General features: G+C 46.1%; 2 protein-coding genes and 1 non-coding gene across 3 annotated transcripts; all 3 read left to right on the top strand.

The window, feature by feature from the left end:
• The first annotated feature begins 7,728 nt into the window (after positions 1-7,728).
• Positions 7,729-10,778, top strand: LOC127579628 (cytochrome c oxidase subunit 6A1, mitochondrial-like). The gene is made up of 3 exons (XM_052032519.1): positions 7,729-7,885; positions 9,238-9,380; positions 10,537-10,778. Exons 1-3 carry the CDS (start codon positions 7,795-7,797, stop codon positions 10,615-10,617), a joined length of 315 nt encoding a protein of 104 aa, XP_051888479.1. The 5' UTR covers positions 7,729-7,794; the 3' UTR covers positions 10,618-10,778.
• A 7,670-nt stretch (positions 10,779-18,448) lies between these two features.
• trnak-uuu (transfer RNA lysine (anticodon UUU)) lies at positions 18,449-18,521 on the top strand. Its single transcript has one exon. It is a non-coding gene; the product is annotated as a tRNA-Lys (tRNA).
• Positions 18,522-19,002: 481 nt separating this feature from the next.
• On the top strand, positions 19,003-24,425 carry triap1 (TP53 regulated inhibitor of apoptosis 1). Its single transcript, XM_052032121.1, has 2 exons — positions 19,003-19,177; positions 23,925-24,425. Exons 1-2 carry the CDS (start codon positions 19,031-19,033, stop codon positions 24,015-24,017), a joined length of 240 nt encoding a protein of 79 aa, XP_051888081.1. The 5' UTR covers positions 19,003-19,030; the 3' UTR covers positions 24,018-24,425.
• Positions 24,426-24,772: the final 347 nt, after the last annotated feature.

Consider the following 24,772-nt stretch of genomic DNA (forward strand, 5'->3'; position numbering starts at 1 on the left):
CTCTGGTTCCAAAGGAAACACTCCATTTCACAGACCTCAGACCTCCCGGATGTTCACTGCAACTCTGCCCCTTCTGAGGGCATCTGCATGGCCAACCAAAACTGGACCTCCGCACCCCAAAGTTCTAATATCCTTTAACCTCTCCCTCCACCCTGCTGCCAAATGTCAGCCACCAGTACGGTAGTTGCTTCTGTACACTACTGGCTTTGAAACTGGTAAAATTGAAGTCATATTTAGAATTGAACCAGTTCTAAAAGTCATGAAGTATAATTTATGCTTAATTTATGTTTTCTTGTGAGTGTTGTGTATCTGATACTATGTGCCTGTGATGCTGCTGCAAGTAAGATTTCCATTGCACCTGTGCACACATGTATATTTGCATATGACAATAAACTCGACTTTGACTTTGTCTTTGCCTTGATTTGCTCACTCTTGTTACTTTCTGTAATGCTTCCTCCATCACAATTTGTTGAAGATGGTCTTGTCATTAAAAACAGCCCAGATTCATTGGGAGCAAGAACTCTGCAAGTGCCCAGTATCTACACTACCTTTAAAATGACCTTTTCTTCTGGACTTCGAGACCTTGCCTCCTCTTGCCACATTTTTGCACATTACCATGACCATAATTCTATTAGCTTTAAGACAGTAATGGAAAAGGATCGGACGGGTCCACAGGTTCGGGTCCTAAACTGGAGCAGGGCTAGTTTTGGGGGAATCAGGCAGGATCTAACAGAGGTCAATTGGGTGAGCCTGTTTGAAGGGAAAGGAACAAATAGCAAGTGGGAGGCTTTTAAGAGTGATATCAAGAGTCCAAGAGCAGCATGTTCCTGTTAGGGTGAAGGGTAAACCTGGCAAGTTTAGAGAACCTTGGCCGATGAGAGAAATTGAGGCTCTGGTCAAGAAAAAGGAGGAAGCATACATTGGGTTAAGGAGGTCGGGGACAAGTGAATCCCTTGATGACTATAAAAAGATTAAGAATACTCTTAAGGGGGAAATCAGGAGGGCAAAGAGAAGGTATGAGATGGACCTGGCAGGTAGGGTAAAAGGGTGGCTAAGGAGAGAGTAGGTCCCCTTAGAGATCAGCAGGACGCCTTTGTCTCGAGCCGCAGGAGATGGGTGGGATTTTTAACAAATGTTTCTCCTCGGTGCCCAACATGGACATTGATTCAGCAGAAAGGTGAATGGTAGATGTAGTGGATCTTTCCGTTATGAACATTCTGAATGAGTTCAGCTCCACACTAGGAGTGCAGGCTCGTGGAATCTGCCTTCATTCATTTATGTGCCAAATGCAGTTTTTTTTGAAAATTTGTATGTGGAATAAATGCTTTTGGAGAGCCATATCCTGTTTTACGGGTCTCGTATTTCGTATCTATTCATTCACAGGGGAGCTGTACTGCACACACTGTTTCAATCCCGATTGCCACAGAATTTCTAGACAGCAATTTTAAAAGATCACTACCCCCTCTCTAACCTATCATTACTGCGGTGCAACTTAGTTGAAAACAGTATGCACCATTCTCTGTTGAGCTCCCTTGTAATAGAGTAACCTCACTTCATTCAAGTAACTGAATACCAGTCTAATGGAATAGGGTTGAGCAGTTTGATCCTTTGATTTTTTTTCCTCTTTATTATAAAGATATGCCAAATTGTCTTCCAAGTTCAATTTCCATGTCCTTTCAACATTTCCATTATCACTTGTATTTCCACTGTGTTCTGCTTTTTACTTAAGACAGGACCATGAAGAAAAGGATTTAAGTCCCACACAAAATGGTGGTAAACAAAATTAAGATCTGTGGAATTAAAGACACAGGAACAGTAGGGATAGGAAACTGACTTAAAGACAGAAAACTGAGTGGTGGAAAATGATTATTTTCAGACTGAAGGATAGTGGTGACATTCCCCGGCATTCAGTGTTGGGACCACTGCTTTTTTTGATGCATATCAATGGCTTAGAAATGTGGGTGACATGAAGCTTGAAAGTGTGGTAAGTAGTGAAGAAAAAGTGAAGATTGCAAGGAGACTGGCGGAATGGGCAGATGAAATGTAATACAGAGGAACATGGAGTGATACGTTTTGGCAGTAAGAATATGGAGAGATAATGTGGGCTAAATGTCACATTTCTAAAGAGAGTGCAGGAACAGAGGGACCTAGGGTTTCATTCACATTAAATCCTTTTAACTGGCAGGACATACTGAGCATTTGGCATCCTGGATTTATAAATAGAAGCATGGATTTCAAAGGCAACGAAGTAATGTTAGAGAATCTGGGGTTGTTTCCGGAGACTGGAGAATGTTGAGAGCTGATTTGATAAGTGTTACATGACAGTTTCAGATAGAGTTAATAGAACATAGAACAGTACAGCACAGGAACAGGCCCTTCGATCCACAATGTTGTGCCGAACTAATTAAGCTAGTATTTAGACACCTAACTAAACTGGTCTCTTCTGCCTACACAGGGTTCATATCCCTCCATTCCCTACACATTCATGTGCCTATCTATGAGCCTTTTGAACGCCTCTATCATATTTGCCTTTACCCCTACCCCGGCAGCGCATCCCAGGCACCCACCACTCTGCGTAAAGATATTTGCCCCGCACACCTCTTTTGAACTTACCCCCTTTTACCATGAATGCATGCCCTCTAGTACTAGGCATTTTGACCCTGGGAAAAAGATACTGGCTGCCTATTCTATCTATGCGTCTCATAATCTTATAAACTTCTTTCAGGTCTCCCCTCAGCCCCTGCCGCTCCAGAGAAAACAACCCAAGTTTGTCCAACCTCTCCTCATAGCACATGCTCTCTCATCCTGGTAAACCTCTTCTGCACCCTCTCCAAAGCCTCCACATCATCCTTCCTATAATGGGGTGACCAGAATTGAATGCAATACTCCAGATGTAGCCTAACCAGAGTTTTATAAAGCTGCAAAATAACTTCCTGACTCTTGAACTTGGTGCCTCAATTAATAAAGGCAAGCATGCCATACGCTTTCTTTACCACCCTATCAACTTGTGCAGGCACTTTCAGGGAGCTACGGATTTGGACCCCAAGATCCCTCTGTACATCAATGCTATTAAGGGTCCTGCCATTAACAGTGTACTGTCCCTTTACATTTGATCTCCCAAAGTGCAACACCTCAAACTTGACAGGATTAAACTTCATCTGCCATTTCTTCACCCATATCTGCAACTGATTTATATCCTGCTGTATCCTTTAGCAGTCTTCTACACTATCCAGAATGCCACCAACCTTTGTATCATCAGCAAACTTAATCACCCACTCACGTTTCCATTCAATTCATTCATATATATCACCAACAGCAGAGGTCCCAGTACAGATCCCTGCGGAACACCACTAGTCACAGACTTCCAGCCAGAATAAGTCTCATCGACCACTACCCTCTGTCTTCTATGGGCAAGCCAATTCTGAATCCAAATGGCCAAGTCACCATGGATCCCATGCATCTTAATCATCTGGATGAGCCTCCCATGTGGGACCTTGTCAAATGCCTTACTAAAATCCATGTAGGCAACATCCACAGTTCTACTTTCATCAATCACCTTCGTCACCTCCTCGAAAAGCTCAATCAGGTTAGAGAGAAGCTGTCCCTAATAGCAGATGTTTCAATGACTAGCGATACAGGTTTTGGATATAAGAAAGAGGGGGAGGGGCATGAGAGGAAAAACATTATTTTAAAGTGTTATGATCTGAAGCTCGCTTCCTGTAAGGGTAGTGGAGACAAAATCAATAAGGGGTTTCACGAGGGAATAAGAAGTTAATGGAGGGGAGACAGAACTTTCATGATTTACTGTGAACCTGTATAGATTCATGGGCTGAATAGTCTCCTTCTGGTATTCAATGACTTTTTTTGAAAATGCAGCCTTCTGCAGTTCCTCTGAAACAGAATGTGCTGGGAATCTCCAGAACTGGAGGACAGGTCTAAAATCTATAACTGACGCTCAAGGACAGAGGACCTGTGATACAAAGGTAAGCTATTCAACAAAGTGAACCCTGACAACTGGAAGGGCTGTAATGACATTGAAGAAAGACTGATGGAGGCAAAAGGCAAAGGGTCTCGAACCTGAATCATTAACTCTGTTCCTCTCTCTGCAGATGCTGCCTGACCTGCTGAGTGTTTCCAGTACTTTCAGTTTTTATTTTATGATGGAGATTACTATGGTGTCTTCATTTCAAACCAATATTGTCACGTTTTGTCCCTTTCTCAATACAATGGCAGTTTTGTTAATGTTACAACACCTACTCTGTTGTCATTGCAGATTCCTTGTGATAGCGCAAAGAGCATTTCCGATCTTTCAAAGGGGAAATATTTGGGAGCATTTATAGAACCATCAGCTTCCTGCTGTTTAGCTGTAGATTCAACACTGATGATAGGGATTGCAGTTCAGAAGTACTTCATGGTGGGAAAGACCCCTGGGTGTCCTGAGCTGTTTTAAAAATGTGTAAGATTTCCCTTTTTACAGCTGAAGGCAGTCTCAGTCACTCCCTGGGAATTTACTTGGTCATTGTCTAACATTGTCTAACAGTCTAACATTGTCTCAACAGTCTTACATTGTCTAACAGAAGTAGGATTCTGCATGCAGGGCCAAGTAGAGTGGAAAGTGAAAGGGGAAATAACTAGGTTTCCCAGCCTTTCACGGTTCGTACCGGGCAAGCAGAGGAAACAGTCTGAAAAATCCCTTCCTGATCAAAGAGAGGCTTGAGTGATGGTCCTGGACAGTAAGTCCGAAAGAAGATTGGGATCACTATTTAACAAGGTTTCTTCCTATTCAATGTCAAGTTGTAGCTACTTTTAAGCATGAGGTAAAGTCTAGCTCCCACCCAGAGTGAAAAGGGATGGAGTTGGGGGGGGTGGGGGGTGGTGGGGAGTTAGCATGATGCAATGCTACTGGGTCCTAACCCAGTCAGAAGTTCTGAGTGGATCTTGTGATATATTTATAAGACTGAGATCAGAGGATTTTCACAGCTACACACTTGCAGAGTGAATGGTTAACAACGTTGGCTAATGTGGGAATTGGAGGGATGTTGGGAAGTAATCTATTCTGTAGGAACTGGATGATGGGAATATCCTGTGGGGAAGTGTAGGGTGGTCCTGTTCTAAAGCAGAGCCTCTGTGGTCCGTTCCGTATAAATGCATGACCTCATTAAACTAAGCAATTCAAGGGCTTGCAATGGAACAGACTGGACATAAAAACACAAGAAAATAGGAGCAGGAGTAGGTTACCTGGTCTCTCTGATCCTGTGTAGGAACTATACAGGGCTCTCCCTGCTGTCTGCCGCAGAAAAAGAACTTGAAGGGTTTCCCTTCAACTGTCTCTTCCCAATGGACACAGAGGTGCTCCCCAAACTGCCTTGCAGATTCTGTCCATGAACAAGATCTTCACTGCTTGACAACTCCAAGGGAAACGTAGCCAGCAACATCAACCACTATAAATGGCCTTTCACAAAAGCATTTGGCTCATCAGTTGAGAGAGATTGAGAAGTATCCTTCCTTACATTTGTTGCCTTCATAAAATTATCTCCTGTTACATGATGGCATGCAAACCATGACCTTAATCAATGAATGGCCATCAAGCAAGACCAAGTCATCACCCCAATGCTTTTCTCAATCTTTTCACCATGATATTGTACTTCACCGCCGAGAAACTTCCTGCTGGAGTGGAATTAATCTACAGGCCAAATGGGAAACAGTTCAACCTTCGTCATCTCAGCTCCAGAACAAGGTCACTTCAACCCGAATCATCAAGCTGCAGTTTGCAAATGACGTCTGCATATGCACACCTTAAAAGACTGGTCTCCAAGTCGTCACTCTTCACTAAAGCATACAAGTGAATGAGACATACACAACATGCACATAACAAAGATCATTTACAGACCTGCCCAGCTGTACAACACCACCACCCCAACAATAAAAATCCATGATGAGACCCTGGAAAGTGTGGACCACATGATGTGCCTTGGGAGCCACTTCTCAGCAAAGACAGACATCGATGATGAAATTCACCATCATATCCTGTGTGCCAGCTAACCTTAGGCCACCTGAGGAGTGAGTGTTTGAAGGCCTCAAACCCAGCACAAAGCTCATATCAACTACAACAGGTACCTCAAAATACTAGAGCAGTACCACCAACGCAAAACCATCTAAGTGCACTGGCAGGATAAGAGAATCGATGTCAGGTTCCTCCTCCAGGCCATACCCTGACATCGAGGCTCCAATTACCCTCTGCCCCCTCCGCTGAGCAGGTCCCGAACCCTAGTCCCAGTTCTGTCACGGGAAGAGATTACCAGGTGGATGGAGAAAATGATTCAAGAATGTTCTCAAAACCCTCTTAAAAAAAATTAACATCCTCTGACTCATGGGCACCCCCAGCCCATGATCACTCAAGATGGAGAAGGAGCATTCAGGGTGGTGTTTCGGGTCGAGACCCTTCACCTGGACCAGACATTGAGAACCTTGAGTGTTTTAGTTGGAAGCACACAGAGAGGGTACAGCTCCAAAACTACCCACCCCAACCCCCCAAAACTACACCCCCACCCCCAAACTACCCATCCCCTTCAAACTATGCCCCACACTCCCCAAGCTACACCCCTCACTGACCCACCCCTGTCCCACCTTTTGACTTGAATCTGTGGATCCCCCCCACTGGCATCATCAGCAACCCGAGACCCCACAGAACTGGATGGAAGCCGGCCATCTTCCAGGGGTAGTGAGAGAGTAAAGTACTGTTATGAATGGAAAGATTGTTTGAGGCACTGGATGGTGGGGAGAGCGTGAAGGGGCATGTGGAGGTGCAATGTGCAAGTGTTGAACAGTTGACGGGTGGAATCTGTCCCCAGAAACCTGAAAGAAATGGGGAGCGGAAGGCGTGATTGGTGGCATCAGGCTGGTGTGACGAGTATGGGAGAAACTGAATATGGAGCGGTGGATGGGAAGAGAGGGATACACTATCCTAGCCCCCTGGTTGGGATTTTGGTGGTGCTGGATTGTTGGATGTTCCAGTCTATTGGATGTTATTATTGTTACAAGTCCTCCCCAGCTTATGAACAATGAAAAACAGTATGATTTGCATTTGCAGTTTGCATTTGGATAACAACTTTACAGGATCAAAAAAAAATCAGAGAAACAAAGGACTGCAGCTGCTGGAATCCAGATGAAAAACATGATGCTGCTGGAGGAACTCAGCAGGCCAGGCAGCATCCGTGGAGAAAAGCAGGCGGTCAACATTTCGGGTCAGGTCAGTCCTTTCATCTTCATCTAGACTGGATGGTAAAGTCTCGACTGTCCATTTCCCTCCATAGATGCTGCCTGACCTGCTGGGCTCCTCCAGCATCTCCTGTGTTGGTCCAGATTCCAGCAGCTGCAGTCTCCACCTTTAATTCACACATTTTAATATATATTGCACGGCATTGTGATAAATGTTCCAGTGAACCCAGCAGGGTTAAAGGCAGCGAGGTGATCCAGGGTAATTCAGAGCAGCGCGGGAACCATCACCTTGAGCCAGGTGCCGGACCATTGGGAGCTCCGGATGGCGGGGTGGCGGATTATCGGGGGGTTACGGTACCGATGACGCGGTTTGGGATGCCCCGCCCCACACCGCAGGCTGAAATAGCAGAAGATATCGGGGGAGGGAAAAAAAATAAACTTTCTTCCCGGGGAAGAGTTACTGGACGCGGAGTCCTGAGCAGGGTGTGAAACACAATTTAAAATTCCCTTTGCTGCGGGCGTGACCTTCAGGCCGGGCGGCGCCGCGCCTGCGCACTGGCCGGCAGTCTGTCCGAGATGGCGGCGGGGTGGGCTCGGCTCTTCCGCAGGAGTTTCAGCGCCGCCCGCCCGTTGTCGGCGGCCGCCGGCGCCGAGGAGCACCAGGGCGGTGAGTGTCGGGGGAGGGGGCAGCCGTCGGCGGCGCCGCGCCGGTGGAACCGTGCGCGCAGGCCGGCTGTTGGGCGGTGACCTTGCGGGGCCGACGGAGCGGCTCCGGAGGAGGGGGAGGGGGAGATGCCGGGCCCGGGGGTCGGGGCCCGGCCGGCGGCAGCGGCCCTTCCCCTCGCCGGGGGTGGGAGACGGAGCTCCCGGTGTAACTGCGGACAGGGTGGCGCCGGACGTCGCCCCTCCCCCGGGTCTGGAGCTGCCGCCGACGGGCCGCAGTTAGTGTGGCGGGCGGATCCCTGCCCCCCCCCCCCCCATTAAAATCATGTTTTTATTTTGCGAGGATTTTTTTTTAAGAGTTTACTGTGGATTATTTTACCAAATCAACTATATCCAAAGTAGTTTCAAGAATGCAGAGTGTCGTCTGGGGTTTAATGCTCAAGGTCATGGTCAGAATTAAAGTCGTGCACTGGGAAGTGATACTATACCAGACGTTAAATGGGTTCAGATGAACATTACACCCAAATTCGGCCCCCTTCAGCTTGCTCTGCCGTTTAATAAAATCCCGGCCTCAATTCTGTTTTCCTGGCAACCTTTCACCTCCTTGCTTATCAAGTCTCTGTAACAAAAATATTCAAAGATTCTGCTTCCATCTTTGAGGAAGGCTTCCAAAGACTTGAGTCTTTTGGGGGGAAACAAAGCATGTTATCTTATTTGATCCCTTATTTTTTAAGTTTTTAATTTTCCCACAAAAGGAAACATTACTTTCCACATTACCATGTCAGGATTTTGTTCCGATCAAGCTTGTTATTCTTCTAAACGCCAGCAGACACAAGCCTTACCTGATTAACCTTTCTTGGTAGATAATCCACCCATTTTCAGGTGTTAGCCCAGTAAATCTCTGAACTGCTTCCTGTGCAGTAACGTCCTCCTTAAATAAGGAGACTAATATAACATGGAAATATTATAATATATTTCCCCAGCAATGTTCTGTTACCTTTCCTATTTAACTTGCTGTATCTGCCTACTGGCCTTCTGTGAATCGTGCACCAGATCACTATTTTCCATTACTCCATTTGCCAGACTTGACTTAAGCTGAGTTTGATCTTTATCTAAAGCCCTAATAAAATGACTCTGGAAAGCTTTTAAATCATAGTGGAAGCACTGCCAAGTGGTAAGTGTGTGAGATTGAAAGTATCTCATCAGAATGGAACTGACTCTAGACTAACTCAGTACATTATCATTGCAAAGTAATTTGCTTTGTACTGGCAGTAAGGCTGTGTTAGGAACATAGCCTTAAAGTATTATATCCACATGCACTTGGCTTTAGCTGTGATATTCATTTTCTTTCACCAGCGCGCATGTGGAAAATCTTGACTTTTGTTGTTGCTGTTCCTGGTGTATCTGTGTGTATGTTGAACTGCTACTTGAAGGCACAGCATCACACCCACGAGAAGAAAGAGTTTGTTCCTTATGAACATCTTCGCATCAGGACCAAAGTATGTACTGCATTTACTTTAAGTGAAGGCTACTTTAAGTTAAGTGCCAGAGAATTTTCTGCCGTTCATAATGTAGTGGTTTACATATATAAATCTACTATCAAAAATCAAAACAGCCAGGCAGCCTGATAACTGAAAGTGAAATTCTATGAAAAGCGTTGTTTGCTTGCTAATTAGTAATTGGATCGAATGTGGCTCCTTCAGTTATCCTGGGCTTTTCATCCTCTGTAGAAGAACCTTTGTTTTCAGAATCAGGTTTATTATCACTGAGTTGTATGTCATGAAATTTGTTGTTTTCTGGCAGCAGTACAGTGCAAAGACATAAAATTACTATAAATTACAAAATAAATAGGACAAAAAAAATAACAAAGTAGTGTTCATGGACCATTCAGAAATCTGATGGTGAAGGGGAAGGAGCTGTTCCTGAATCGTTGAGTGTGGGTCTTCAGGCTCCTGTACCGTCTTCCTGATGGTAGTATCGAAAAGAGGATATGTCCCAGATGGTGAGAGGTCAACATCTAGTCTAGGTATTTATTTCAATATAGTTTGTATAATCTGAATTCTGCATGCAGTTTGGGTAAATACTGGAATTATAACTTTCTGAGAATCCACAGCCATGAGTTGCTACCTCAACTGCCGGCAATAGGATTAAATTATTTCCCGAGGAGTTGATACCAGTTGAAGATTGGGTCACAGTGCAATTGAAAGAGATTAAAACAGTATTTGACATGTGATAGACACTTACAGGAATATTGTATAAATGGGCCACAAGTACATAAACAACTGCCCAAATGACCAGCTCTCTCCAAACACCACAATCCCTGCACACAGGAGCCAGGTAATAATTGCAGCCACTTTGAAACCAGTCTCTGGGAGGGATAAAAATCTCCTCTGCCTCTGGACGAGGAGACAGTGAGCCTCTGTGCTATTTTATGACAGGGGGGCTTTGTGGAGATGGGCAATCCACAGAGGTCATCTCACTAGCGCTGTCCGTGAATCCTCATGGTATTGAAGAGATTTCTTTGAATTATGGTGGGATTGAAGAATGGGAAGTAGATCTACCATTTTATGGGAGGCCAGACATTGAAAATTAAAGTGGTTTCTGTTTCTTCTGAAATAGCGATACTAATGTACACTTCTACTGTTTTGTCCACAGCCATTCCCTTGGGGTGATGGGAACCACACCTTCTTCCATAACTCCCATACTAATCCTCTGCCCACTGGCTGGGAAGATTGAAATTTCTGGAGCAGAGAAGAATGCCGCAGAAGTTATGGATCATTTGTTCAAGCCTAATTATGTAAATGAGTGCATTTTTTTCCTATAATAAGGGCAGAAATCAGAATCGAGTGTTCACCTTTGTTGAGGTAACACCATAATAAATATGCTATGGAAAGTCAGATGTGTCAGCTGTTCTGTATTATGTAAATTAAAAACCAAAAAAAAGCTGCAAATGTTGGAAATCTGGGGAAAAGAAACAAAATGTGGGAATTACTACTCACCAAGGTGGGCAGCATCTGTGGACAGAAATTTGGTTAATGTTTCAGGTGAAGACCCTTCATCAGTGTCTAATGGGTTGAGCTTCATTGAGAGGCAGAAATCTGGCTTCTAAGGTTATCAGAAATTATTCCATCATGAAGCTTTCATACATTGCTTGTATTGCTAGGACATTGTAAAGTTTTCGGTGAACATCTTGGTTACCGTCATGGCAGTAGGTGCCTGAGGAAACCAACTATAGATTTTTCTGACTTGGAAGCATATTGCTGTAGTTGTTCCAAAAGGTGACTCACCACCAATTTCTCAAGGGCATTTAGGAAGGGGCAATGAATACCAGCTTTTCCAGTGACATCCAGATCTAGTAATTGAACACTTTGTTTTAGAAAAGTGAGAATGGCTGGTACAAAACCTTGTTAAGAGCAGGCTACAGTTCTTTAATTTTCTGAGATAACACGGTAGTAGTGTTAAGTGTTGTGCCAGCTATATTAATGAAAACCAGCAGATGCTGGAAATTTAAAATAAAACAAAAGCTAGAAACACTCATCACGTCAGGCAGCATCTGTGGAAACATTTCGGGTCAAAGACCTTTTGTCAGAACTACATTAATGGTATTCATTTGCAAATTTTTAGCATATTATAGTTTAGATGTTTATGCAGATGGTGGGGAATTTTCATGCAATTCTAAGACTAAGTGTTGATTAGAACTGATTTGTCATCAAAATAGTTTAAATGACCAAGATGCTTCAGGTCATGGAGAAGAAACTATCTGGGTTGAACTCAGTGAAGGAATGTAATAAATTTGTATGTACTGTTCAGTTATTTCTAGGCTCCACTTCTAATGAAATAACATCCTAATGGTTAAATAAATTGCGAAGCCTATGATACTTTTGCCTATGGATGTTAGTGCAGAAGATCTAAACTTGTTGCACCTATAGATTGGTCAATGTTGAGAGTGGAGCTGAAGAAAAATATTCAAACACAATGGTCTGAAGGGTCTTCAGTCATAAATTTTCTTTGATTCCATTAATGGACTGATGATCATTGGCAGGCTAAGAACATACTGTACAGTTTGCCAGCATAGAAAGGACCATTGTGTGCAGAAACATTCATGAATAAGAGAAATAGGGACACAGAAACATTTGCTGAGGGGAGGCATTTGCTATCACAACAGCTGTCAAACATGGATCATCTGTCCTAGTAACAGTGTATAAGAGGTCAGTTATACCCAATCAAATAAAAAGACTATTTGCCTGTAGGAATAACAGAGACATTGAAATTGCTGAACACGAGAATACAAAATGGGAGTAGGAGTAGGCCATCTGCCCCTCAAGTCTGCTGCTCAATGTGACCATTGTTGAATCTGCCCCTGTGGCCTCAACTCCTGTGCAAGCTCCACATAGCCTGATCGTCTAACCTCAGATACTGGTCAAGAAAACAAGTAACTTAATGAGAAGAAGTGAAGTTACTTGCCCACAATCTACCCATCCTGGAACTGGTACTGAGACTGCATAAACTCATTTTCCAAATATGGAGATGAAAAAAGGCAACACGATTATTAATGTTAGGAAGGGAGATGTCAGTGTATGGAACTTATCATGGTATTACCCTGTTTTCCATCTCATCTACATCCTTCTGAACCATCTCCTTCCTATTCCTGTGGAAGACCTACCAGACTCTGAGTGTGAAATCAGACTAAGTCACAGGATGGGCAACACGATTATTACTCAACAGATCCAAGCTAAAATGTTGGCATAATCCTTTTGTTAACCTGACAAAGGCCTTTTACTCCATAAATTAAGAAGCTGAGTGGAAATTGTCAGCTAGTTTTGACTTCCCTACAAAAGTCATCAAAGTCATTGTTCAAAGGCAGATTCCTTTCAGTAGGGATCATGGGTATATCATCACCTCAACCACCTTTTCCATCTTTCTAACCTTCCATCATTCTACTCCTTCGCAAAGATTGTCTTCCCTCTGGAAGCATCATTGAACACAGAATGGATGGAGGGATCTTCAATCTTGTTCACCCCCTTTCAAAGACTATAGTTTCCAAGGTATTTCTCATTGACCACTATATGCTGAGGATTGTATAATCCTTAGGCATGTGAATAGTAGCTTCTACTTTTCACCGGACATCCTTGCAGAAACTCACTAAAGCCTCACTCAAGATTTATCCCACTTTAGCTGCCCTCAATTGTTAAAGTTTGGGCTTTTAAACAACACCTAGTTTGTTATTTGAACTTGAAGGTAGCTTCCGTAAGTCAAATAATTTGCTATGAATTGTAGTCCCTGTCCTGACCTGGGCCAAGATAGGGAACTTTAGTAATTAGTCCCTACAACCCAATAAACTGCTCACTGAAGAATACATGGGATTCCACCACATTTTGCTACCGCAAAATAACACACATTCAATGTTAAATAAAAACCTCCAACCGTTTTCCATGGCTGTCAAACCTGTTGTTTCTTTCAAACCATATCCTGCTTACTTTTCCAGTGTCTTGTGAAGTCTTCCAGCTGCCCAGGAGATTTGTTAACAGCCATCTACCCAGTTCACACAAAATTAATTTTATATCCCAGGGAAGAGTGGGTGGTATGTCTTCGATCTGGATCACCAAGATTCAAAAGGTCAAAAAGAAAACTCATTTAATATCCAAGTCAGTGCAAATTGTGTCAGAACACGCTGAGCTATTTACAGGCAGCTCTAACAGCTCACTGCTACATTGTGGGGAAACAGCCCTGGCTAAGCATTTAGTTTAATCCAACTATTAATCTCTGTTCTCATAGAATGAGTAGTAAAATAACAGTTTCCAAAACTCAGTGTATAATGCTTCATCACAAATTCTCTTTACTCACTCACAATGTCCCAAGATGCTTCACAGTCAATTATGTACCTTTGAAAATGTGATTGTTATGTGGGTAATGTAACTTATGATCTGCTGCATCTCATGGACAACGCCACCCCCTCGTCATTCTTCACATCCTTTTATCACTGCCATGCCTGACCCTGTGTGTTTTCAATATGGGCCACAGGAATGCAATTAACAGTTGGAGCGTTAACTGTGTATTCTTTCTCTCTCCCTAGTCAGTAGCAGAAAGGTCAATTGGAATATTGCAGGGAACTACTAGCAGGGTTTAGGAATAATGAAGTAATTTTAGACATAGATTCAAATGAATTGAAGAATAGAGCCAGAGAGTACAGCATAGAAACAGGCCCTTCAGCCCACCATGTTTATCCCAGCCTTCATGTCGATCGAAACTAATCCTGCTTCTCTGCATTCATTCAGATTCAGATTAGTTTATTGTCATAGACACCAGGGTGCAATGAAATTCCTTGCCTGTATGAAGCTCACAGCGTAAATAGAATATATGGTAATAATAAATACATCAATCAATGCAGCGACGAGTGCAAAAGAGCAGAATGGTGCAAGGATAGTAGTGCCATCTGAAGTAGTGCAAAAAGAGTCCTAAAGTGACAATAATGGAATAACCAAGAGAGGTAGAGTTAAGAGAGACCGAGAACATGGCAACATCACCAGGACGGCGGGGTGTAAAAGAGGTGACTGGCGTGGGGAAGAAGCTGTTCTTGACTCTGGTTATCCAGGCTTTCAAGCTCCTGTATCTTCTCCCAGAAGAAGGAATGGCCAGGGTAGCGGGCATCCTTGACGATACAATTAACCTTCCTTGAGCAACGCACTGTGGAGATGGACTGGATGGAAGGAAGTGGCAGGCTATACCCCTCTATGCCATCCTCATTCGCGTACTATTGAATGGTTCCCTTATACGATGAGATGGACTCTGACCTCACGATCTACCTTGTTGTGACCTTGCACCTTATTGCACTGCACTTTCTCTGTAGCTGTGACACTTTACTCTGTACTGTTATTGTTTTTACCTGTACTACATCAATGCACTCTGTACTAACCCAATGTAACTGCACTGTGTAAGGAACTGACCTGTACGATCGGTATGCAAGACAAGTTTTTCACTGTACCTCGGTACAAGTGACAATAATAAACCAATACCAATACCTGTCAAGATGCCTTTTAAATGTTACTGTTCCTGCCTTCACCACTTCCTCTGGCAGCTCATTCCAGATACCAACTACTTCTTTCTGTGAAAAATTTACCTCTCAGACCTCTAGTTTTAAACACCCCTAGCATGGGAAACAGACACTGGTTATGTACCCTATCTATGCCTCTCTTAATTTTATATACTTCTGGCATGTCACCCCTCAGCCTCCTAAGCTCCAGGGAAAAAAGACATAGCCTATCTAAACTCTCCTGATAATTCAAGCCCTCCAGTCCAGGCAACATTTTTATGGATCTTGGTAGACTATTACGAAACAAATATTGGAGATGGATAGAGTCACAGAGTTATACAGCATGGAAACAGGCCCTTCGGCCCAACTGGTCCATGCTGATCAAGATGCCCCATCCAAGCTAGTCCCATTTGCTTGCATTTGGCCCATAACCTTCTCAACCTCTCCTATCCATGTACCCGTCCAACTGTCTTTTAAAAGTTGTTATTGTACCTGCCTAAACCACTTCCTCTGGCAGCTTGTTCCATATACTGACCACCCTCTGGGTTAAAATTCGCCCCTCAGGTTCCTGTTAAATCGTTCCCCTCTCATCTTAAACCTATGCCCTCTAGTTCTTGATTCCCCAACCCTGGGAAAAAGACTGAGTGCACTCACCCTGTCTATGCCCCTCATGATTTTATACGATACCAGTGAAAAGTTCAAATGGATATATTCATATCACAGAAAACTATTGGAGGGAATAAGATAATGTACAGTAGGTAATGTTTGGTTAGCCTGAGTCCAAATCATTTATATATCTGATGGACAGTGGTGACCTGAGCACGACCTCTCTAACATCAGCTTCTGCTTCCTGCCAGCTCAGGAAAGTTCCCTCTACTCTCACCCTCTCTGTTCAGTTATGTAGCATCTTTGAATCAATTCTCCCACTGCCTCCGCACACCACATGTCCCAAGCCGTCGTGTTTTGCATGAGATTTTAAACTGAGGCCCTCTCTACTCCCCTAGGCGGCAATCTTTGGCAGAAGAGTTGGGGAGTTTCCCTCAGGCTAATGTTCATCTCTCTGTCACCCTCATTAAAATAGATTGTCTGGTCATTGTCATATTGCCATTTGCAGGAACTTGATGTACAGAAGATTAATGGCAGGTTAATTGGCCACTGTAAATTGCCCCTAGTGGTACCATCTGGAGGGAGTTGATGGGAATGTGGGGAGAATAAAAGTGGGATTGGTATAAGTGGGTGATTGGTGGTTGGTAGGTCAGAAGGCCTGTTTCTGTGCTGTTTGACTCTATAACAAGTTAGCTACCAAATTTCCAATATTGCAACAGTGATTGCTTTTCAAAAGAAAAGCACTGTGACATGGTGAGATTGTGAAAGATACCTTAAAAATGCAAGTCATATCTTACCAATCTTCGTTGCGGTATCTGAATAAACCAGCAGAAATAGTTTATCTCTATTCCCCCATTATCTTGAAACTTCATTCAAATCCCTACTTAGTCTCTGTTCCAGTTTGTGTAATTGCTCCTGTAACTTAACCCCCTGGAGTCCAGACGTCATTCTGCTAAGTCACTGCTGCATATGCTTTAAGCTAATGCATCCTTCCTAAGGTATCGTCTCCAGAGCTGCTCATAGTACTCTAGACTGAACTAACCAGGGCTCTGCATGATTAGTGTTCACTTGCATAACTTCTAGTCAATCCGGTCCTCTAGATATAATGACCAGCATTCTTTGGCCTCTTTGGTTATTTTCTCTCCAGCCAGCATCAGTGGAGAGGGAATGGATAAAATTAGAAACAAAATTTAAGTTACAAAGAAAGGGATAGGATTAGAGAGAGCAAAGGGGAAGGTCGGTGATAGACTTGGTGACCTAATTATCAGCTGAAAGAGAGTGGTAAAGGTGTGTCTTGAAGAGGTACATAAAGGAGACAGATGAAATCTGAAATAACGATGAGGTGCAGTGGAGCAGCTAGTAGAGCCACTGCCTCACAGTGCTAGAGACCTGGATTGTATGCTGACCTTGGTAACTATCTGCATGGAGTTTACACGTTCTCCCTGTGACAGCTTAGGTTTCTTCCGGATGCTCCAGTTTCCTTGCACATTCCAAAGCTTGGTTAAATGGCTGCTGTAAATTGCCCCAAGTGTCTAGGTGAGTGGTAAAATCTGGGGGGAGTTAAAAGGATTTAAGGAGAATAAAAAATGTGACTCATGGCTTGGTACGGCAACTGTTCTGCCCAGGACCGCAAGAAACTGCAGAGGGTTGTGGACACAGCCCAGTGCGTCACAGACATAAGCCTCCCCTCCTTGGTCTTTACCTCTCGCTGCCTTGGCGAAGCAGCCAGCATAATCAAAGGCCCCACTCACCTGGGTCATTTCTCCTCTTCCATCAGGTAGAAGATACAGGAGCCTGAGGGCACGTACCACCAGACTTAAGGGCAGCTTCTATCCCACTGTGATAAGACTATTGAACGGTTCCCTTATACGACGAGATGGACTCTGACCTCACGATCTACCTTGTTGTGACCTTGCACCTTATTGCACTGCATTTTCTCTGTAGCTGTGACACTTTACTCTGTACTGTTATTGATTTTACCTGTACTGCATCAATGCACTCTGTACTAACTCAATGTAACTGCACTGTGTAATGAATTGACCTGTGCGATTGGTATGCAAGACAAGTTTTTCACTGTACCTCGGTACAAGTGACAATAATAAACTAATACCAATAATGTGAGGTTAGTATAAATGGGTCAACACAGATTCAGTGGGCTGAAGGCCCTGTTTCTGTGCTGTATCCCTCTATAATCTTTATGAGGCTGGAGAAAAAAAAGTTGTTGAATTCAATGTGGAGTCTTGAAGGCTGGAACAGTGATCTCTCTGTCTTTGGCCAATTATAAGTTCCAACACATGCTCCAGGGACATTACTTCAACTTCTGACTGGCACATTACAATCACTTTTCTTAACTTTGCTTCATTTCTCTCTGATGAAAAATAACTGTGTCTTCATGCAAATATATATTCCAGAATGAGATGAATCTATTTTCCTTCCCGTCAGACTGCCTAAAGATAAGCCATGCTGCTTAAAGGGAATAAAAATGCCTGGCAATATGCGTCACCTAGGGAAAGCAATACACCAATGATTGCCATGAAATTGTTGAATGCAAAAATATAAATTCAAAAACGCATGAAATTGCATTTAATAAATGCAAGTGTCAAGGATCGTAGGTTAATTTTTAACAACAGTCTACATTGTCTTTGAAAACTGTTGCTTGCTGGTGATGTCTGATAATAGTTGTGCAGAATTGCACAAATGCAATTTAATAAGTTAAAGGGGGGAGGAATGATGTAATGACCATGTGAGGTTAGATGGGAGTAGTTTGCAGTGGATATACTTGCAATAATTAAAACAAAAAACAAACTGCTTGAAGAACTCAATGAGCATCTATGCAGGATACTCGCTGTTCCAGTACAGACTCTACATCAGAATTAGTTACAGAGTTTGTCTCAATGCTCCAAAATAACTGTCGGCAGTGAGTTGCTCAGGGCCCGGATAGCTCAGTCGGTAGAGCATCAGACTTTTAATCTGAGGGTCCAGGGTTCAAGTCCCTGTTCGGGCGATCACTTTTTATATTCCGGAATTTTTATTAAATTGATCTGGAGCCACTTAGAATTAACTCTGAACGATGCCGAGTTGGGGGGAGAAGGGTCCGGCCGCCGCTCAGTGTGTCTGAGACCGGCCCGGGGCAGCGCCGGACCCCGGCCGAGCTGCGGCGAGCCGTCAGTGCCGCTAGGGGCGGGAGTGGCGCTGCTGGCGCCCGCTTGCAGCGGGGGCGGGTGAGAGCATCGGGCATCGATGCCGTGACGTGCGGGGAAGGGTCCGCACGAAGCACAGACCATTGACCCTGCACCTCCCACCCGCAGCGCCGACTCCGTCCAGCATTTCATGTTTTGGCGCGGAACGCACTGCACAATTGCCAGCAGTAATTATGGCGGCGCTAGCAGGGGCCTGCCTGCCAGCATCAAAGATGGCACCCCCCCCCCCCCCCCCGGCTCAGCGGCGCCCGGCGATGACGTTGGAGCGAGGCGACCCAGGGGCGGGCGGCGGGGGTGAGGCGGCCGGGCCGACATGAACAGCGTGGGCACCGAGTGCTTGGAGCTGAAGCGCGGCTACGACCTGTGCTTCAACCGCTGGTTCGCGGAGAAGTTCCTGAAGGGAGAACGGAGCGCGGATCCGTGCAGCGAGCTCTTCAAACAGTACCAGGAGTGCGTGAAGGTAAGGCTGGGGTGGGGGGGCTGATGGGGGGTTGGGAGGGTGGGGGTGGTGGAGGGTTGGGGTGATGGGGGTTGGGGGGTGGTGATGGGGGGTTGGGAGGGTGGATGTGATGGGGGTGGTGGAGGATTGGGGTGATGGGGGTTGGGGGGTGGTGATGGGGGGTTGGGAGGGTGCTGGAGGGTTGGGGGGTGGTGATGGGTTGGGAGGGTGGTGGAGGGTTGGGGGGTGGTGATGGGGGGTTGGGAGAGTGGGGGTGATGGGGGTGGTGGAGGGTTGGGGGGTGGTGTTGGGGTGATGGGGGTTGGGGGGTGGTGATGGTGGGTTGGGAGGGTGGTAGAGGGTTGGGGGGTGGTGATGGGGGGTTGGGAGGGTGGGGTTGATGGGGGTGGTGGAGGGTGGGGGTGATGGGGGTGGTGGAGGGTTGGGGGGGTGGTGGAGGATTGGGGGGTGGTGATGGGGGGTTGGGAGGGTGGGGGTGATGGGGGGTTGGGAGGGTGGGGGTGGTGGAGGGTTGGGGTGATGGGGGTTGGGGGTGGTGATGGGGGGTTGGGAGGGTGGATGTGATGGGGTGGTGGAGGGTTGGGGTGATGGGGGTTGGGGGGGTAGTGGAGGGTTGGGGTGATGGGGTTGGGGGGTGGTGATGGGGGGTTGGGAGGGTGGTGGAGGGTTGGGGTGATGGGGGTTGGGGGGTGGTGATGGGGGGTTGGGAGGGTGGGGGTGATGGGGGTGGTGGAGGGTTGGGGTGATGGGGGTTGGGGGGCGCTGGGGGGTTGGGAGGCTGGGGGTGGTGGAGGGTTGGGGTGATGGGGGTTGGGGGGGTGGTGATGGGGGGTTGGGAGGGTGGATGTGATGGGGTGGTGGAGGATTGGGGTGATGGGGGTTGGGGGGTGGTGATGGGGGGTTGGGAGGGTGGTGGAGGGTTGGGGGGTGGTGATGGGTTGGGAGGGTGGTGGAGGGTTGGGGTGATGGGGGTTGGGGGGTGGTGATGGGGGGTTGGGAGAGTGGGGGTGATGGGGTGGTGGAGGGTTGGGGGTGGTGTTGGGGTGATGGGGTGGTGGAGGGTTGGGGTGATGGTTGGGGGGTGGTGATGGGGGGTTGGGTGGTAGAGGGTTGGGGGGTGGTGATGGGGGGTTGGGAGGGTGGGGTTGATGGGGGTGGTGGAGGGTGGGGGTGATGGGGGTGGTGGAGGGTTGGGGGGGGGGTGGTGGAGGATTGGGGGGTGGTGATGGGGGGTTGGGAGGGTGGGGGTGGTGGAGGGTTGGGGTGATGGGGGTTGGGGGTGGTGATGGGGGGGTGGGAGGGTGGATGTGATGGGGTGGTGGAGGGTTGGGGTGATGGGGGTTGGGGGGTGGTGGAGGGTGGGGGTGATGGGGGTGGTGGAGGGTTGGGGGGGGGGTGGTGGAGGATTGGGGTGATGGGGGTTGGGGGGTGGTGATGGGGGGTTGGGAGGGTGGTGGAGGGTTGGGGGGTGGTGATGGGTTGGGAGGGTGGTGGAGGGTTGGGGTGATGGGGGTTGGGGGGTGGTGATGGGGGGTTGGGAGAGTGGGGGTGATGGGGGTGGTGGAGGGTTGGGGGGGTGGTGGAGGATTGGGGGGTGGTGATGGGGGGTTGGGAGGGTGGGGGTGGTGGGGGTGGTGGAGGGTTGGGGGGGTGGTGGAGGATTGGGGGGTGGTGATGGGGGGTTGGGAGGGTGGGGGTGGTGGAGGGTTGGGGTGATGGGGGTTGGGGGTGGTGATGGGGGGTTGGGAGGGTGGATGTGATGGGGGTGGTGGAGGGTTGGGGTGATGGGGGTTGGGGGGTGGTGATGGGGGGTTGGGAGGGTGGTGGAGGGTTTGGGTGATGGGGGTTGGGGGGGTAGTGGAGGGTTGGGGTGATGGGGTTGGGGGGTGGTGATGGGGGGTTGGGAGGGTGGTGGAGGGTTGGGAGGGTGGTGGAGGGTTGGGGTGATGGGGGTTGGGGGGTGGTGATGGGGGGTTGGGAGGGTGGGGGTGATGGGGGTGGTGGAGGGTTGGGGGTGGTGATGGGGGGTTGGGAGGGTGGGGGTGGTGGAGGGTTGGGGTGATGGGGGTTGGGGTGGTGGTGATGGAGGGTTGGGGTGATGGGGGTTGGGGGGGTGGTGATGGGGGGTTGGGGTGATGGGGGCTGGGGGGGTGGTGATGGGGGGTTGGGGTGATGGGGGTTGGGGGTGGTGATGGGGGGTTGGGAGGGTGGTGGAGGGTTGGGGTGATGGGGGTTGGGGGGGTGGTGGAGGGTTGGGGTGATGGAGGGGTGGGGGGTGGTGGTGGGCGTTGGGGGAAGTCCAGGGACTCAGGTTCCCCTTGTGGTGAGGCTGTGACCCCTAACTCTAGGCTCCCCTGCCAGGGAAAGCATTCTACCCTCCCCCCCCCGCCCCCCATCTACCTTGTCCAAGAGTTGTCTGTGTTTCAGTGAGATCACCTCTCCTTCATCCAAATTCTAGAAAACAGGAGACCTAGCCTACTTTAATCTCTCACTCTGGTAAATCTTTGCTGTAGTTCTTCAATATATGTTTTTTTTTAACAAAGGGAAACCAAACTCTACACAATACCCCAGGAGACACAAGAGACTGCAGATACTGGAAGCTGGAGCAAAAAATAAACTGCTGGAAGAGCTCCTGATGCAGGGTCTTGACTCAAAATGTTGATCATCCCTTTTCCTCCACAGATGCTGCCTGATCTGCTGAGTTCTTCCAGCAGTTTATTTTTTGCTCCACAATGCTCCAGGTGTGGTCTTAGCAAAGCTCTATTTAATTGTAGGAATATATCTTTACACCTGTATTGGCATTGGGATACAGTTCACTTTTTTGAAACAATTTGTAAACAGCCCGACAAGAGGCAGGGCAGTTGTGGCTTTATCTTAGGAAATGAAACTGGGCAGGTGATGGACTGTCAGTGGGGGAACACTTTGGGCACAGTGACCAAAATTCTGTAAGTTTCTAGGGGTTGTTATAGAAAGGGATAAGGTCTTCATGTTAAGATCCTAAATTGGGGGAAGGCTAATTTCAGTAGCATAAGAGAAGACACAGCAAAAGTAGATTAGGAGCAGATGCTTGTGGATAAAATGACGTGACAAGTGGGAATCTTTTAAAAGAGTGTTAGAATTCAGGGCTAGCATGTTCTAGGAAGGGTATAAGGCAAAGATGGCAAGATTAGGGATCATTGGATGACAAAGCATATTGAAGGTTTAATCAGAAATAAAAGGAAACATAGGCATAGATATAGGCAACTGGGATCAAGTGAGTCTCTTGAAGGATATAGAGTGTAGGAGATAACTTGAAGGATATAGAGTGTAGGAGATAACTTAAGAAAGGAATTAGGAGGGCAAAAAGGGACCAGGGAATATCCTTGGCAAGTAAAGTTAAGGAGAATCCCAAGACATTCCATAAGAATATCAGGAGCAAAGGGATAGCCAGGGAAAGAGTGGATCCCTTTAGGGACCCAAGGGGTAAACTATGTGTCGAGTTAAGGGACATGGATGAGGCCCTAAATGAATAATTTTCATCTGTATTCCCCAAGGAGAAGGATATGGAAGATGGGGAGTTCAGGGAGGGACAGGCTGATAGACTGGCACATGTCAGTATTAAGAAGGAGGCAGTCTTAGATGTCATGGGATGTATAAGGGTTGATAAATCTACAAGGCTGGATGAGGTCTATCCCAGGTAGCTGTAGGAAGCAAGGGAGGAGATTTCTGGGGCTCTGACAGAGATTTTTGCATCTTGTTTAGCATCATATGAGGTAGTAGAAGACTGCAGGGGAGCTAATATGCCTTCATTTGAAAAGGGCAGTAGGAATAAGTTGTGTAACTGCAGGCCAGTGAGCCCAATGTCATTTGCAGGGACTTCATGACATTTGAGCATCTTCATATCCTGTGGAAACTGTGTGGATACAGCTGGAGTTTAACTTGCTAAAACCATGGCGTTTATCAGACCTGCTTGAAAATACATAAAGAAAAACTGCAGAATTAAGAAGAGAAAATGCTGTTAAGACTTAGCAGATCTGGCAGCTTCTTTGGAAAGAGAAACAGAGTTAGTATTTCAGGTCCAAGACACTTTGTCAGAACTGGGCAAGAGAGAAAACACGTTAGTTTTCAGTAGCGAAGAGGGTTAGCGATGGTTGGATAGATCAAAGGGAATATCTTTGATTAACTCATTTGGTCTCACCCTATCAGAGATATTCCCCTTGTTCCATCTATCTATGTCCCATATTCTCTGCTACTGAAAACTAAATTGTTTTCCCAGTTCTGACAAAGAGTCTTTGTCCTGAAGTGTTAACTCTGTTTCTTTCCAGAGATGCCGTGTGATCTGCTGAGTATTTCCAATATTTTCTGTTTCAGTACGGTTGAGGGATACACTGTTCTGTATGGTCACAACACCAGGGTGCTCACTCGTTATTTAAGTAAAGCTATGGGATCTTTGCCAGTCACCAGAGAGAGGCATGAACAATGGAGTGCTCAGGTGAATGATGCACATTTGATGGCTTTTGCTGCCAGTCTATAACACCTCGCCAACAGCATGATTGTTAACTTTCAACCTTCCATTGAAAATGGCCACTCACTAGTACCAAAACCACTGCCTTGAAATGCATTAAGAATCCACTACTATCAGAGTAGAATATGTGTTCTCTTTCTTTTCTGCACATAATGCATAGTGATTTGTTTGTAAAATATTAATATTTCCTTTTGGTGGATTCAAAGTTTTCAATACAACCTGAGCTTTTTATTTCAATTACAGAAGGCCATCAAAGAAAAGGAAATCCCAATTGAAGGACTGGAATTCATGGGACCCAGGCGGGAAAAGCCTTATGGAAGTGGTGGTTCATCATGATGAACAATGTCACTGGATTCTTGCTTCCATTATTCTTTCAATGAACTTAAAAAGCCATTTGTACAGCCTGGTGTTGGGAATCTCACAACAGTGGATGCAGAGAGCAGGGTTTAATACAATGCTGTTAGACTCTAGTTATTGTTTGATAATTAAGTTCTGGAATTACAGTTGTGAATTACTTACAAAGTGATCATGATTTTAAGTTGGTGAATTTGTATTCCCCTTGTATAGTTTTTCTAACTTTGAAGTAATGCTTGTCTTTGACGGTTCTTGTGAGACCCAGATCCTCAAAATAAGAATGTGCTATGGTAATGTGTAGATTTCTGCACTGAGCTCCAACTAACTAATTATGTATAAGAGTAAATTTTTTTGTAAAACACAAAGTTTTAATATATTCCCTTAAATCTTTTTGCTGTCATTAACTTGTTTAATTTTACAGATATGTGTTGACTTCACTTGTACAAATCTACGTTGTTACGCAGCTGCCTATTCTGTTCAGCAGCATTGTTGCTCTGCTGTTGGCCAGGCTGGGCAAGCACTGAGCAGCTGAGTTATGCAGACAAAGTGGTTTCCAAGTTTGCTGTTGCATCTGTTCTGAGTTAGCTTATCTCAGCGGGGTTGGGGTGGCTGCAGTGGGAAGTGGCAGGAGAAGAACAAAAGAGAGTAGGAGCAGGAGTAGGCCACGGCCTCGGGCTTCGTCTCCTTTCCTGTGTCTGTACCCCTTACCCTCAATTCCCTCATTTTTCAAAAATGTA

Source organism: Pristis pectinata, chromosome 17 (genome assembly GCF_009764475.1).
Source record: "Pristis pectinata isolate sPriPec2 chromosome 17, sPriPec2.1.pri, whole genome shotgun sequence".
In the NCBI taxonomy this organism is placed as follows: Eukaryota; Metazoa; Chordata; class Chondrichthyes; order Rhinopristiformes; family Pristidae; genus Pristis; species Pristis pectinata.

Coding starts and splice junctions, on each gene's coding strand:
- triap1 (XM_052032121.1), top strand. CDS start 19,031: ATGAACAGCGTGGGCACCGAGTGCTTGGAGCTGAAGCGCGGCTACGAC. Junction 19,178..23,924: donor AGTACCAGGAGTGCGTGAAG/GTAAGGCTGGGG, acceptor TTTCAATTACAG/AAGGCCATCAAAGAAAAGGA.
- LOC127579628 (XM_052032519.1), top strand. CDS start 7,795: ATGGCGGCGGGGTGGGCTCGGCTCTTCCGCAGGAGTTTCAGCGCCGCC. Junction 7,886..9,237: donor CGCCGAGGAGCACCAGGGCG/GTGAGTGTCGGG, acceptor TTCTTTCACCAG/CGCGCATGTGGAAAATCTTG. Junction 9,381..10,536: donor ATCTTCGCATCAGGACCAAA/GTATGTACTGCA, acceptor TTTTGTCCACAG/CCATTCCCTTGGGGTGATGG.